The sequence below is a fragment of the Solea senegalensis genome, linkage group LG18, assembly GCF_019176455.1.
Source record: "Solea senegalensis isolate Sse05_10M linkage group LG18, IFAPA_SoseM_1, whole genome shotgun sequence".
In the NCBI taxonomy this organism is placed as follows: Eukaryota; Metazoa; Chordata; class Actinopteri; order Pleuronectiformes; family Soleidae; genus Solea; species Solea senegalensis.
The window spans coordinates 5,300,445-5,317,042 of NC_058041.1; the positions used below are offsets into that span (position 1 = coordinate 5,300,445).

At 40.1% G+C, this 16,598-nt stretch overlaps 1 protein-coding gene across 4 annotated transcripts; it reads left to right on the forward strand.

Annotated features, from left to right (window-relative positions):
* Positions 1–518: 518 nt before the first annotated feature.
* On the forward strand, positions 519–15,536 carry LOC122758933 (WD repeat-containing protein 49-like). Of its 4 annotated transcripts, XM_044013342.1 has the most exons (19): positions 519–1,163; positions 2,776–3,013; positions 3,123–3,269; positions 5,113–5,235; positions 5,332–5,503; positions 5,881–5,927; positions 6,022–6,159; positions 6,259–6,447; positions 7,495–7,686; positions 8,634–9,110; positions 9,203–9,352; positions 10,815–10,999; positions 11,717–11,856; positions 12,937–13,085; positions 13,171–13,376; positions 13,995–14,107; positions 14,503–14,555; positions 14,687–14,780; positions 15,155–15,536. In XM_044013342.1, exons 1-18 carry the CDS (start codon positions 1,093–1,095, stop codon positions 14,756–14,758), a joined length of 2,862 nt encoding a protein of 953 aa, XP_043869277.1. In that variant the 5' UTR covers positions 519–1,092; the 3' UTR covers positions 14,759–14,780; positions 15,155–15,536. The 4 variants fall into 4 exon arrangements, 3 of the variants coding, with proteins under 3 accessions (XP_043869277.1, XP_043869276.1, XP_043869278.1); XR_006358214.1 differs by having other exon boundaries at positions 13,171–13,344; positions 14,687–15,536; XM_044013341.1 differs by having other exon boundaries at positions 520–1,163; positions 14,687–15,536.
* The last annotated feature ends 1,062 nt before the right edge of the window (positions 15,537–16,598 follow it).

Sequence of the window (16,598 nt, forward strand, 5' to 3'; positions counted from 1 at the left end):
ACATGGGTCCAACAATTCTTCATTTTTTTTTTTAAATTGTAGCACTGCAACAATCTTTTTCTCTATTATCTGGTTTCTTTGCTTCATATAATAACAAAATACACCATTAAAACATTATCATTTTGGTTTGCAGAAAAAACAAGACATTTGAGAACATCATTGTTTCAGAAACAGCGGTCAATATTTTTTGAGAAAATAGTCAATAGATGAATCGATTAGTTGCAGCCCATCATTATTGTTATTTAGGTTAGAATTTTACCTGTAGTTATTATTTTTTGTCTATAGTTGGTCTTGTTCATAGTGTTAGTCAATTTAGTGTGTTTTAATTTATTCATGTCTCTAAAATCTCTGACAGAAGCAGACTCAAAGAGGAGTAACAAGGAGAGATGAAAGACTGAGACAACCAATCAACTCCTGCTCAGTGAAGTGCTTCAACTCCTTTGAGTTGCTCGGTAATAATTAAACTGCATTAGTTCAAAAATGTGTGTGTGTGTGTGGTTCAGAGCTGGCCCAAGCATAAGCACCAAATCAATTTCAGCTTAGAGCCCGATAAAGGCTTTGGCCAAAACATAAACTGCTAAATTGTCATTACTTTTTAGTTTTTCTGTAAAGTTGACAGTGACACTAACTACAGTTCTGCTGAGCCCTGACTGACTTTGCCTCTTTAAATGATTAACCCACTGTGAGCTTTGAGGCCCAGTGACCACCAGCAGACTCCCACTGATGTTGGAAACCACCAACTCTCCTATTATTGTGCCACGATTTTCTGATGTGTTGACTCTCCCCGTTACTGGCCGTGGTCAAACACTTGTGACGCAGCCGTTTACTGATGCGTGGATGGACGGACGGACGGGGGACATTCCTTTGCTGTGTGGAGACAAGAAGCTTTGTTTGAGTCAATGGAGTTTGAGTAAAGGATGGAAACAAAGACTCTGCAGGTTCTGACTCAGTCGTGAGCTCAGGCTGAACCTCGTCACTTTTAAAGGGAACTCATAGCTGCTGCTGCTAAAGAATATTAAAAACATTAACTGGACTATAATCTAAATAAAGACAGATGGAGCGGTGTCTGTTGGTTTAAGAAGAGTTTATGATATGGCGTCTTTAAGAAACAAAAAAAATCCATGGATGCTTTATGAAACAGAAGTGCCACACAGCAGGTTTTGGTGAGTTTCTGTCTTTTATATTACTATTATTATGTGTTTTATATCGAAAAATGGCATCTGTAATACACACATCAGCTGTTTTAATCCTACAAATACTGAATTAATTCTCTGTTTATATAGACGAAATTTATAATGTATAATATAAAATTATCATTTATTATGTTTTTTGTTATGTTTTCGTCATGGTGACAATAAATGTTGTCATTGTTGTCTATTGTTTCATTTTATACCATATTCTACGGTGGCCTGGTCAGTATTGTGCCATTTTAAATACAAATTTAAAATCAACACATTGTAGCAATTCCTCTGATTTTGCTACCATTTAGAGATTAAATCCAATATAACGGTAAGAAAATGCAAAAAATCAGCTACAACTGTGCAAAATCCCCCCACAAACGTCATGTCATTTACTGCTTTATTATTGTTGTTAATAAAGGGCCCCCAAAATCTAATTTAGTTAAGGGCCCTATAAAAGCTAAGGCCGGCCCTGTCTCCATCCATCTTCTTCACAGCTTCTTATATTCACCCTCTTTTTCACCAAACACTACACCTTTATGACTTAATGACTTTATGGCTGCATTAGCTGATTGTGAAAAACGTGTGTGATGTAAAGAGCCACTCATGCTCGTCCTGATGGACCAGGAATACACAGCTCACATTGACCACACAGTGACCACACAGTCACACACATGTGACTTTACTGTTTCAGTTTGGACACGTTTCCCCAGGCAACAGGGCCACACAAGAGCTGCTGCTGCTGGAATAAAGCACTAATTAAAAAATTTACTTCCTCATAATGTATAATCCACATAATGTATAATCCGGACACAAAACTGACTCGGTTTGTGTCCGGTCTAAAGCAATTGTACGACTTTCCTTAAGTACAAATGTATGTGTTTTTAAACTGAACAGATCTTAACGATATCCTCTACACAAAGAAGCTGAACAAATCAAATTATTTTTACTATTATTACTATTGAGAAAAATCTTGCTAAATTTTACACACTGTACCTTTGAGCTTTTAAATGCACATTTAGAGGAAATTAACCATATTTGACTAAATGTTTAACTAGTGTTTGCTACATTTTACACACTGTACCTTTAAGATTTCAAAGGGACATTTAGACTAAATGTTTAATCAAAGTTTGCTACATTTTACACACAGTACTTTTAAGAATTTAAAGGGACACTTAGAGAAATAACTGTATTTGACTAGTGTACATTATACACACTGCACCTTTAAGAAATTGTCAGCTGTCACAATGCTGCCACTTAGTGGCACTGTAGTCACCCTGCAGCCAGCCTTTCACCATGTGATTGGATAAATAACCAGTTTCAGGTCATTAAAAAAGACTAAAATAACTGTTGCAAAATTACAATCACAATCACAAATTAGCTTCTAAAAAACAAAAACTGAATGAGCTCCTAATGTTTGGGAAAGTCATGATTAAACCGATGAATGACTCACTAAGAAAATACTGTAAAAACAGGGATCTTTAAAGGTCCAGTGTGTAAAATGTGGATGAAATTGTTTCAATTTGACAGAAATTGAAGATAAAGCAATCGGCAAACTAAGCACATAATTAACATGTTCTTTATGTGACCATTGCAGTGACCCAGCCTGTGGAGTCAGTCCCGCAGAGAAACTGAGCCCCGAGCACCTGAAGCTTCTGAGAAACGCTTTCACCAGCCCTTCAAAAACTGCAGCACAAATACACAACAACAGGAGCACAAAGACCAGAGGAGGAGACGAGGAGCGTGGACTGAAGTTTGAGGAGTTTCGAGACGTTCTGAGGACAGTGATTGGACCAGATGTTGAGGACGCGTGGGTTCAGAGATTCTTCTGGGAGGTAAATACTCATAAAGAAATGGAAAGGAATCAAGAGAACCATGATGGCAAGTCTACTCACTCATCTTAGAAGACCGGAGTCATGACGTTTCAATCTTCATTGTGCCCAGGTAGATATCAGCTGTACAGGACAGGTGAGGTGGAAGCAGCTGTGTTCGTACCTGCTCCTGGAGTACACAGAGAGAGAGCACACCTCCATCCCTAAGGCTGCTCTGCATGACCTGCAGCCACAGATCAGACACTGCTCTCACAACAAGGTAATAAAGTCTGTTACCTCCAGTTTTCCTCCAGTTTTCAGTCTAATTTGACCAATTTTACAACTTCAATAGAGCATAAATACTGTGGTATTTTTTTAGTTTATATCCTCTACACAAAAGGTCTAACACCTGCAGGTACATCTGAGGACACATGTGGCCCTCCAGTCAATTTCATGTGGCCCGCTACTTAATATGAAGTTATACCGACTTTCCTCTATATTGTTTTATTAATACACTATTTATTTATCAGTCAGTCAGTCATCATTTAACCGCTTTATCCTCCACCAGAGGGTCGCGGGGGGTGCTGTGCCAATCTCAGCTACATCGGGCGATAGGCGGGGTACACCCTGGACAGTTTGTCAGTCCATCGCAGGGCCACACACAACGAGAGACAAACAACCATTCACTCTCACACTCACTCCTACGGTCAATTTAGAGTGTCCAATTTACCTAATCCCCACATTGCATGTTTTTGGACTGTGGGAGGAAGCCGGAGTACCCGGAGAGAACCCACGCACACACGGGGAGAACATGCAAACTCCATGCAGAAAGGCCCTTGTTCCAACCGGGGCTCGAACCCGGGTCTTCTCGCTGCAAGGCGAGAGTGCTAACCACTACACCACCGTTTATTTATTTTTATCATAAATATGTTTTTATTGTGACCTCTATGTTGCTCCATATCAAAACAAACACTTTTACTTGGAAAATTCTGGGAAATATCGTGACACATAACATTTTTGTGACATAATGGAATATCTTGATAACATTCAATAACCTTTTTTGTAGGTATATAATAAATTAAATCAATCACAACTCCATTATGTGTACATCATTAGCAAAGTTGTTAAGTAAACTATAAAAATAAAAGGAGAACTTTGCAGAAAAGCACAACCCTACCCTCCAACCCCTGCAGTTACATATGTAAACCACTAGATGGCACACTACATTCTTTCATAACTTTAAACCGGACAGGTAATTAATGTATGCTTTATAGAACAATGACATAAGCGATCAACTGTTCAAGCACGAATAGAGAAAATGTAAAAACAAATTCTTACAATAAATATTTACCAAAACAAACACATCTCAAATTTATCAATCAATTTATATAGCAAAATTGCTTAATACAACAAATGTATTTAAAGTAAATGTGTGACATTTCTGACAGATATTGCAATTGTGATTGAATTTGCAAAAAGCTTTTTTGTGTAATAGATTTAGAAACATGCCACATAGTGTATATGATACACTCAAGACGATAATTAATGTTTATTCAATTGCAAAGATGAGAACTTAAGTGTAATTCTGAAAAGTGGGATGTTATATTTTTGAAAAATAAAGGAAATTGCATTTGTAAACTAAAATAATTATTTAACTAAATGTTTAATATTGATGTATTCAAGCCTAGTATCAATTCAAACAGGAGTAATACACAGTATACTAAACTAAAAGGAAGTAATGTGTAATGCTATGTAAGTAAACATGGTAATAAGGCGCTAACTGAGGGAACAAAATCACAAACACTAGCTAGCTCTTCTCAGACTTTGCCATTCAATAAAAAAAGCTATAGTGGCATAATTAACAACTTCACCAAGATGAAAATGTTAATTTTAGTTAAATGTGTTTTGAATGTTTGCCAACATGCTAGCCACTTTGCACAGTCACCTGGCTAACATGGCTAAGAGGTTAGCCATGTTAGCCAGATGCCATTTTGTTTTATCCTTCACACATTACTTGTTGTAAAAAGCTGTTGAATGTTTTTTTTGTTTGTTTTCGGGGCTTTTACTCAACTGACCTTCGAGTGTTAATGACATTAAAATGTCATTGTTGGGTTCATCTGCAGCGTGAATCAACAGTTCGCATGGTTGCCGTTTGTCATCCTCCTCCACTCCGCTACGTGAGTGTCAGTAAAGGGGGTCAAGTCACTGTCTGGAACAGCGGCCTACACGTCCTCAGAAGCATCGGGGTGAGTGACATCATGCTTTTCTACTTTTACATCTACATCTGGGAACACACACACACACACACTATTTTTTTTTTTTTTTAAACATTTGCTTCTCAGCTCGCTGGAGATCCGACAGAGGAAGTGGCCAACACAAGAAGGTTCAGAGGCTGGGTCACTGATGCGGTGTACATGGGCCACGTTCACAAGGTTGCTATAGCAACTGACTGCAGGGACCTGCACTTTGTCAATGTCTCCACGGGGAGTGTGTTCGAGGACGTCCACCTATTTGGTATGTTTGTTGTCAGATGTAAGAGAAGCTGAAGAGAGTGAGTTATTCAAGGAAAAGACTTATAGCTGGTACAAAAGGTCATGTCAAGTACATGCAGGCACAATCAATGAGCTTTACAATGAAATAATAGAAAACATTCAACATAAACAAGCATCAAATACAGAAAATACAGAAACTTTAACAAAAATTAGCAGCCAAATGTTGAAATCAAAGTTTTAAATGTGCTATATGTTATTTGTCCCTCGTCTTATCTTTTTTTCTTTTTAGCTATTATATATTTAGTTTCTTTATCTAACCCTTGGTCTGTTGTTTTTAATGTTTTATATTAACAAATATGACTCTACTTCACCAACTATTTGTCTTGTTCTTGGTTCAAGGGTTTCATTGTATCCCCACTGCTCTTTGTTACTGGCACGATGTCCAGGTATGACCTCTATATTCCCTCGAAATGTTGGATGATAGATAGCAAATATTTCCTCACTTATACTGTATATTGTACATGTGTCCCTGCTTGCAAGTATCCAGAGCGCCCCCCTCTGCTGCTACTGGGGGATGAAAAGGGTGGAGTCCACCTGATGTGGTTCCTGAACCCATCTAAAGGTCTTTTTAAGAATCCCTCCAAGAAACAGAACGGTCCTTATAGGATCTTTTTCCCGGTACGTTTGACCTAATTTTATCATATCACTTTTTACGTTTGTTGTTTTGCAGACAGAGCAGTTTCAAACAATTCATTCTCTCCCGTCTTCACAAAACAGGACCTGAGCGAACACAGCAACACAGTGTCCCACCGCTACGTCCCCAACGTTCACCAGGAGCCAATAAACAGACTGATGTTCGATCCCAGCAGCAATGTCGTCATGACTTCGTCGGAGAGCGACTCCAGCTCTGTGGTCTTTTTCAGCGTGACACCAAAGCGGGAGCCATATATTTGGAAAATTAACCAGGTAACTGTTCAAGACAAGGTCAGTTATGCATTATATGAAAATCGTTTCGCTAAACATGATGTAATTTATCATATTTTTAGACTTTTTTCCAGAAAAATGTCCTAATTTGAAGCGTCCCTAACCCCTAAACCACCCAAAACACGAAAAAGGCTTATTCCAAGGTTATGAAAACTAAATTTTTAAAATATTTGTATTTTAAAGCTGTTACACCCTCATACAAACATGTTTATTATGCTAGTATATTCAATTTCTGAATTAAAGCAATTTCTAAATATTGCACACTGGACCTTTAACTCACTTTTGTTGGCTCAAGGACACACGTGCATGTGTTGGTCACAGTAATCTGATCTGGGTGACTGTGACCTAACAGAGTGAGTCAAGGTTTCACATATATATATAAAAAAAGAGCAGCACATCGCTGTATTATATAACTCATTCTGTGAATTAGTCCTCGCCACTTTTATCTAGAAAAACTAAATATGAGATGTGTTTATTGCTACAAGTCACGTTAGTTATTTATAAAGTTTGGTCATACACAGAGAGACAGACTAACTGTCACTAACTCTGAGAAAAAAGAAAAAAAACAAGCAATGCTTTTGCACAAAACCTTATTAAAGTAATAAAACCTTATTAACGTTCAATAACGCTTCCTGTTATTGAACGTTGTTCCTTTTTATAACACAAAAACATAATTGTACAAAATTAAGAGTCTGGGAATTTTAACATTGAACTCAGCCAGGAAGAATAACCTGGTTTCAGTCTGTACTGAGTACAGAGACAAAAAAAATGTTTTATTTTATTTTACAGCAATTTTATATTGGTGTAAAAAAATTTCATTTTCAATACATTTTCACTGCCCCTGTGGATTTTCTTTCTTTTTAATCAAATATTGGCAAATTTCTGACAACTTACATACTTATATTGGTTGTTTATTAAATTTCTGCCATTACATTCTCCTAAATGTTACACACAAACCAGTTTATTAACATAGATTTTCTCTTAAACATCAGTTTTTTTGTAATTATGGTTTTGTTTGTCACTTTTTAGGGGGCTAAATGTTTCGACTACAGTGCCTCTCTGCAGCTGCTGGTCACAGGAGGTTGTGACCGCGCCGTCAGGCTGTGGACTCGCTTTGTGACCACACGTCCTGTTGCTACACTGCTGGGTCACTGCACCACGATACTGGACGTTGCAATCTACCAACCTGTTGGGCAGATCTTCAGTTATTCCAGAGATGCTGTGAGTCATTAAAGAGATAACGTTCCTGCATTTAGATATTATAAAAATGTTTTACATCTTGATGAGTCGTAAACTCAAGCGGTTTCCAAACCAAACGGTTTCCATCACTCTTTAAATATATAGTGTATGTATTCAAGATTGCCTTTTCATTTAGTTATCCACTTTATATGCACTTATACATATAAGTACTTATATTATAGCATACTTATAAAATATATACATCTGTGTGACTTCCAAATTGATTTAAATTGTCTTGTATTGGGGTAAGTTAATTTTGCTTGGCTAGTAGACTTCAAACTAGCTTGTAATTGAGCCCACTTTCAGACTGTAATATTCCTCAAAATGAGGAAAAACTGACCAAAATCTAGACAAAATTGGCCACAAATTAACAATGTTGTATAGAAGCAGTCACTTCAGAATTTTTACAGAAAACTTGTCTTCCTTTACTTGATTCAGCTGACAATAGACATGTGTATCTTAGAATGTTTTTAAATTCATTCATTTACTATCACACCAATCAGTGATAGTAAATTTCACAGTAGTGAACAAGCAAAACATTGTTTTGGCTTGTTACTGGTAATCAAAAGCATAAAGTAAGGGGTAATACTTTAATAAGACAAAGTTGTCTTATTACTTTTTTTGTGTGCAAAACTTCTAATTTCCCAGAAATTAGGTTTAATTTACTTGAAAATCCTTTTTTTCGAGTTAGCCAGTGTATCCTCTTTTATTTTATTAATTGTGTTGTGTAAATTTATCACTTATGAAAAATTAAATAATTGCCATGATCCCACACTGCTTCCCGAGTCCGACATCGTCTACCCAGGTTTGTTATCGTTTTGATTGAGAGACCCCTAGTGGCAGAAATGACATACTGTGCGTTTCTAGGTTAACAACACTGCTGTGTATTTGTTAATAAATCACCTAATGCTTTGCTTTGCCTTCATCAGGAGCTGAGGGTTTGGGACATTTCCACGCATCGCTGTCTTAAAACTGTCCGCCTGCACTTCCCATGCCTGCAGCCGGGTCGAATCCCAGAACACGGCAATTTTCCGTTCCTGCTCGTGAGCCCTCCTCTTCCTGCAGAGACACAGCCTCACTTAGTGGTAGGATGCAAAGACTATCTGGCACTGTTCAATCTGGCCCAGACAAGAAGAGGAGGAGGAGGTGGATGGTTGACCAACGAAGACAGCGAATTTGGATCAGAATGTCCAAATGGTGCCGCCCTCTCCTGTGCCCTGTACAACCCCACCCTCAGACAGGTGGTGACGGGACATGCCAACTCATCTGTGACTCTGTGGGACGTAGAGACAGGCCGGAAATGGCTCCAGATCTTAAATGCTCACGGAGAAGATGAGCTGCTCTGCATGACACTGGATGCCTCCCACAGGAGACTCATTACAGGAGCTGGCAACGGCACCATTAAGGTTTGAATCCACTTGTGCCGACTTTGGGCAAACTTATGTGCCGCAAGTTGCCTACAGTTGAATTTCAAATGTACGCTGACCACTCTAACCAGGTGTGGAACTTACTAAACGGCCTTAACCTGCACAAGCTGGAGCCTGTCACCAACTCTGAAGTCACCAGGTTGACCTGTCTCCATGACAACAAGCTGCTGGCCGTGGGGTGGAGCCAACGAATCGTTCAGTATGACATCGCGGCGGCAAAGGTGAAGTTTAATAATGTCCAGTATGAGGTACAGCACAACCTTACGATTTGAAATGTTAAAGCTTTGGAAGTTGGATGGGAAGAGCCACCAGGGGGCGACTTTCTAGCTGAAAGTCTATGGGCACATCTGCCTAATTATCAGTTTATTTATAACCTCAGTAAACATTTTCCTGAGCAGTTTATGATCACAATCCCTTGTTTCTGGTCTTCTATAATAAAACATGATGTAAATCTCAAGGCCTCACAACAGCAGTCATACAACATCTATTTTTTTATATACAGTCGACACTCACCCATGACCACAGCCGACCACAAGCAGAATCCTGGCATTGACTGACATCTGATTCTGGAAAGTGCAGAGCAAATACTCATGACGAACAAATCATCAATAAATCAAGATTTAAAGTGAAAACAAGCACAAAACAAATGTTCACCTGAACGTGTCATAGCCGTCAGACTTCTGCTCTTCCTCAACTTCTTCTCCAGGCTAGTGTAGAACGACAAGCCACTTTATCCCAAAAAAGGCTCAGAAGGTTCATTCATCTAAGTTTAATATCTCCTATTGCAAGGTAAAGGTTCAGTGTCCAACTTGGGAGGGTTTATTGGCAAAGAAAATTGGATATTCTTCCAATCAGTGTGTTCGTTTAAGTGTATAATTGCTTTAAAAATAATAAATGGACAAACCAGACAGAGTTTGCATTTTGAAGCGGAAAAAGAACAGCTCTGTCTACATAAACCTGATGCATAAACAAATGAAAAAGGAGAAAAAAGCAGAGAGACTGGAAGACCAGAGCCACTGTAGTTCCTTATTTTTACACAATGGACCTTTAAAAGTATGATTTGCATGTTTACACTGGGAGTAGAGACAAATCCACATCCACCTGCACATTTATACGCAGGCTGTAAGAAATGAAGGTGAGGTAAACATCAGAATCTAGATTCTAGTTCTACACTTAACCTCTCGACCTGTAACTACTGTCTGCTCTGTGGTTAAATCCATCCTTTAAAGACCACAGTGTTTTGCAGCATTAATGCGTCTCCAGCACATTCTTGATGCCCCCACCCGTCACAAAGTTTCTTGTTGTGTCAGCAGAGCCAGTTTTTTAAAGCAAACATTTACATTTACACACATCCACCCCGTGGCATCAGAGAAGAAGCCTCTTGCCCACGAAAAAGAAATCTGCAGCACATACTATACGTCCGAGACGTCCGCCACAATGAGTCTGGGTTTAAGAGTTAAGAGCTGACTGCAGCGTTGTCGCCCCGAGGTGTCAACAAAGTCAGTAAACCCTGAGACGGAAATGGAGCCGCTCTCTGCAAGGCAACACAAACCATTACATGTTAACGTTGAGACCATTTGTAAAGTGTCACACAGTGAGAAGTTTGCTGTGTTTTTACTCTGTGTCATTGTGGATACTGTGGCACCAGTTGGCTAAATAATGATACATGTTGCCCCGTAATAGGACTTGTATGTGAGAGCAGACATGTCGTGGAAGTCCGGCGGTGTCCATACGTCGGACATCCTGGCAGTGGGTCAGTGTTCTGCTCTGGGCGTCGTTGCCACGGCAAGTCACGATGGAGACGTCGTCATCTGGAGGCTGGAGACACAGGGACCAGTGCTTCACCTAGAGAGAGACAGAGAGACAGGGTGAGCAGAGACCGTCACACTGATGTTTGTGTAAAGCAGAAATGAGCACCCTTTTTAATAAGGGGTGGGCAAGATAATATCATGGTTGTTGATTTAAAGATGTGCAAATTGACAGTGTCGAGTCTTTAAATGGCTGCAGCAGAGAGATGAATAGTGGGCCTGCGTGATCGCATGACCTCTCGCTAGTATCCTCCCTGCCACATGCAAACATGGAGACACCAGCCTTTGCAAACAAGTATTTGAGATAGTTTTATTATTTGCCGTTGCTTGTTTGCTGCACAATTTAACTTCTGTTACATTTAGTTCAATGTTTCTACACTGTTTATGAATTTTTAATTGATATAACGGCAACTATTAATGTGTTATAACAAATGTGTTATATATACACATTTTTAAAAGATATCGACTAATTATCGTCACTGACAAAATCCCGACATAATATCGAGATATAAATTTTTTTGCCCATATCCACCTCTACTATTCAGTATAGTTTTACCTATTGTACAGTTTTGTCTCTGTAGAGTGTTTTAAAAGAAACTTATCGTTATTATTATTATTATTAGAGATACAGCGCCAGTCAGACAGACAGGGTCAATAAATCTAATGTCTCCTCCGCATGTCCACTCAGACTCTGCAAGGTGTCCGGTTGTCTGCCGCAGCGCGACTAAGCTGTGCATGTAAACATAATATCGACTGAATCAACTTGTGTGTTTCCAGAGTGGCGCCCCCTGTGGACAACCTCTTGTTCCTGCAGCATCGAGCTCGCAGCAGGAAGCTGAGAAACAAAGGTGTGCTGGTGACGTCGCAGGCTGGCCGCTTGCGCTTCTGGAGCGTCACCGCTCAGACTCGCACATACGGTGAGGGAGACGGGAGGCTGTCAAGTTTAATGGTCCTCGTCGTAACATGGATGTATTTACATGCAGCGGCAGCGGCAGCAGCAGCAGCAGCGGTGACACTCAGTCTGAACTGTTGACTTGGACATAGTTGTGGACTGCCATTCCTGGCCAGGCCACAACTATGTCTCTTTCCAGATCCCATCTGTGTTTAGTGGTGTGGGACTCACGCACTGTGACTGTTGCATGTGTGTGCGAGTGTGCACAGGTGCATGTGTGTGTCAATGCGTTTCTATTGCAGGCAAGACTTTGGGATCGCAACATAAGCGGGAGATTTGTGACATAACAGAGAGCATTAAAAGCTACTGTTCCCAGAAGTACATTTGTGAGTCAAGTATTCTGTGTTTGGAGAATAAATAGTTTTGCTTGGACGGAACTTGACGAAAAGACATTCAACTGCTTATAAAAACAAACAAGAGTCGTTTAAAATTCAACTAGATTTGACTCACTACATTCTACTAAAGGTGCATTTTGTAAGTGATTAAGTTATAAGATGATCATGATATGACGTCACCCATAATTTTAATTTTAAAGCCTCCAGATTTGTGATTTAAACCGGCGCAATTTTGACATTTTGCAACAGAAGTTCACAGACTTCACCTGCCAGCTGTCAATCATATAAGTTTTATCATCTATTCTCCTACATGGCAACATAATTTACACATTTGACATCATGATCCATTGAAGAAGAGGTTTAGACCAGTGATTGAGACCAATAGCTCCTCAGGAAAATGTTTACTTATGTTATAATTGAGTAAGAAGTATAAGCTCATTTGAATTTTTTGACTTCCATTCAAACGGAGTTCGTTTTGGCAAGCAGAGAAGTCGCCCCCTGGTGGCTATTCAACGTAGTTTTACTTCCAGTTTGGCTTCAGCAAGAAAAACAGAAGACTACGTGTGTATATATATGTACAAACCAGGTGCAACCACTTGTTTCCAAGTTATGGAGACTTGCTGGCAAAAAGTCTCCAATATTTGGAATTTGGCCTATTTTAAACACTGCAGTTTTACATCTTCATGCTCTTTAAATTCTTCCCACACCAGGTCAGTTTTATGCTCCAGAGCGGCCAGGTGCACGAGTGCTGAGCCTGAGCTCAGATCAGCCAAAAAACACAATCCTGGTCTCTGGAGACTCGACAGGTTGGCTTCAGGTGTGGGATATCTCTGACTACGCACTGGACATGCAACAAGAAGTGAGCTGCTGTGAAATCGTTGAATAAATATAATGTGTGTATATCTACAGGTACTTAAAGGTTGTCTCTCTCTCTGTGCACACAGGCGGTCAGTGAGCGGCCTCCTCGGCTGCAGCGCTGGAGGGCACATGAGCGAGGAGTGTTGAGCGTGGACGTCCTCGAGGTGGACGACAGACTGTTCGTCCTCTCGGCCTCTGTGGACGGTTCTGCCGGCCTGTGGACGAAGGACGGAGATCACGTGGGAGCTTTTGGACAGGAGGTGATGTGGAATATTGCAGCTGTGAATCAGACGTGAGTTTATCTTAAAATTACAAGAGGACGGAACTGTACATTTTCGTAAATGTGAGTGTTTGTTAATTTAAAACAGTATGTTCCAAACTTTCTATTTGGGGACTCACTTTTTGAAGATGGCAAACTATCATGACATATCAGCGTTTTGAGTACGAGTCTGGTGTTAGCCAAGCTAATCGTGACCCAAATCAATCCTGACAAGAGCAAATCTGTTTATAATGTAGCCACTCATTTACAGCCATTTTCTGTTACACATAAATTGTGTGAGCCCCCAAAAAAATCTCCCGTGACCCATCTGTGAGTCCTGAGCCAGTGTTTGGTAACCACTGACTTAGAAGAACACCGAGTTCTGAAGAGCAGGCATTCTTAATGGCCCAGACGGAGAACAGCTCTGGTTCTGTTTTAAATCAAACACAGCACCAAACGCTCTCACAGACACACAGACCTTGTGACACAATCTCATCCAACAGAGATCACTGATCTGACTCATGTTCGGTTCCAGGGACTCTGATATGAGCCAAACGGTTGGAACTCTAATCTAAAGTAAACAGCTTTTCTGTTTGCACATGTGAATACCCTGCAGCAAGGGGTAACATCGTTTGGCTCTGACACCCACAGTGAGACAGAGAGGAAGCAGAGGGAGGATACAGGCGGGGAGGGGAGGAGGGAGAGTGACGACGCCACTGGACCCACTGACTGTCACACGTCACGGGGAGAATGCAGTTGTGAAGGTAAACATTAACAGGTATAGCCATAAAAAGTTGTATAATTCCAGGCCAATTAAACTGGAAATTCTGGCTTAATCACATGAAATGTCACCACATTTTATTTTAAAAAAAGAGTCAGAGCATTCTTCACATTCTCCTCCTCTGAAGTCTGGGAACATTTGGGCAATGTTCAGAGACGCACGGCAGGTTCTTCAGAAGTGTGCATCTGCATTTTCCTCCCTACACTTCTCCTTTCTCTCTCTCTCTCTCTCTCTCTCTCTCTCTCTCTCTCCCCCTCTCTCCCTCCCTCGCTGTGTTACTCAGGATTTGCCAAAATAAGCGATTAACTGTGCTTTCTCTGCAACCACACCCTGGCAGACATGCACATTAACTCGCTTGTCTCTTGTCATCCACTTCAGCTTCACCCACCGGCTCAGCAGAGAATGACCATGAGCAACCTCAGCAACCCATGGTAACCTGCACACACACACACACACACACACACACACACACAGGGCTGCTGCTGACGAGTGTAAACACACATTTATCAAGCCTCGTTTCATTTGTCCTTTTCATCTGTGTGTGTGTGTGTGTGTGCGACAGTATCTCTGTGAGGACTCGGTTCCGTGTCACGAGAGGAGACGCCTCTTTGATGACGCTAACAATCACCGCTGACCACCGCTGAGTTTCCATCATGGTACGGTTCAGTTTGGAATGGTAGAGCCTTACCACAGGAAACTGTGGGGGCAGTATAGAGTCATTAGTCTGATCAGTCAGTCCTGAAAATGACAAACAAGAGTCGGGCATTTAAAAATGGCTGCAAGATGGTCTACAGTATATGATGTTAATAGGGTGACTTATATTCCATCACCGTGAAATCCGCTCGCGTTCCTGTCTATTTCAGATCAAGCACAATAAAATAAGAGTACCAATCATAGGGTAGTTACACTTATGATTGGTGGATCTAAAACGGACAAAAATGGCGTTTAAATGGGCCTTAACTCTCAGCTAATACCGAATGTTCTCTTCATTATTCCATTCTCTCTTAACTGCTGTATCTGTTTGTCTCAGATGAGACAAGTCTCCTTCCTCTCCCTGTTTCCTTCACCCAGGTGTGACCTCGTCCCTTTATTCTGCCTGCTCCGCCACCACAATGTGCATTTGTGGCCAAAAACCATGGAAGAGGCTTTTCCTGTTGCTGTCACTTCATGTAAACCAGCCTCAAAAAGATTGCAAACAAAAGTTTTTAAAAAGACTCACATGACAAACAGAGACAAACATCAGAGCTGCACTGGCATCACTGCTCTGTAAACTTCACACATCAAATGAAATTTGTATTTTTTTGTAACAATTCTATTTTTGTTTTTCCTTTTTTTAATGTCTTGTAACTGTACATTGTGTTACACTATGTTGATGAATAAACATTGTTTGTTTAGGATTTTATCTTTCAGAACTTCCATGCTGCACTGTCTTTACTCCTGTTTTAGCTTTTTTTTATAAATGTGTGATTACTTTGTTTGGTTTTAAAATACATCTATTAATTTAGGCAAGGGCTTTATATTTTTTTATTAAGTGAATAATAAATATAATAAAAAAATATATTACTTTTTTTTGCCCTTTACAATGTATTTACTGCAAAAAAAAACCTATAAACACAAGCCAAAAACAATATTGTTACTACCCATACTATTGGCCTCTAGTCAGTAACAATTAACATGTCAGTGTTGAACACACCAAGATTTTTCGCGAACTGGTGAGTAAAAGTGGAGAGAGGACCAAGGACATTGTCAACGATATTTAAAAAGATTTGGTTTTCAATAAGACCAAATATCCTCTTCAAGAATTTAATTGAGTCCTTAGATGTTAGGGGAAGGTAGAAAAGACACACTAAGTTAAGGCAGCATGTAAAGGTAAAAAAGGAGAGGGCCTAAAATGGAGCCTTGTGGGACTTCACAACTGATGAGCACTGGCCAAGATGGACAGAGAGTGTCCTTTCTATCAAACAAGTATGATTGAAAGCATTGTTGAAAACAGCGCCTTTTAAACTCACACAGTGCTCAAGGTGTGAGATAAGAATTGTGAATCTCAAAGCTAGCGAGTTCAGATTCTTATGTGTGACGTGGCGACTGCTTGTCTCTTTGCCCAGATAATCAATTCAGTGGTGAAAAATTTGGTCTTTTTTGTGCATCTGTGTTCAAAGAACAATAACTATACTTGTTATTATAGCTGTGGCCCTTGGAGAGAGAGGTCACATATTTTGTGTGTTTGCAGGTGTGTAGGGGTGTGTGTGTGTGTGTGTGTGTGTGTGTGAAGGCTAAATACAAACAACATAAATGTCAAAGCTTTCTCTCACTCATTTCCAGCTTCAGCAAAAGCGTCTCTCAGCCTGTTTTCTCTTCAGGGAGGATAAAACACTCTGGAGAGCAACTCCCAGAAACACACATACACACAAACACACACACACAAACACACACACACACATACAGACGACAGATGTTCCACCACAGGAACAACA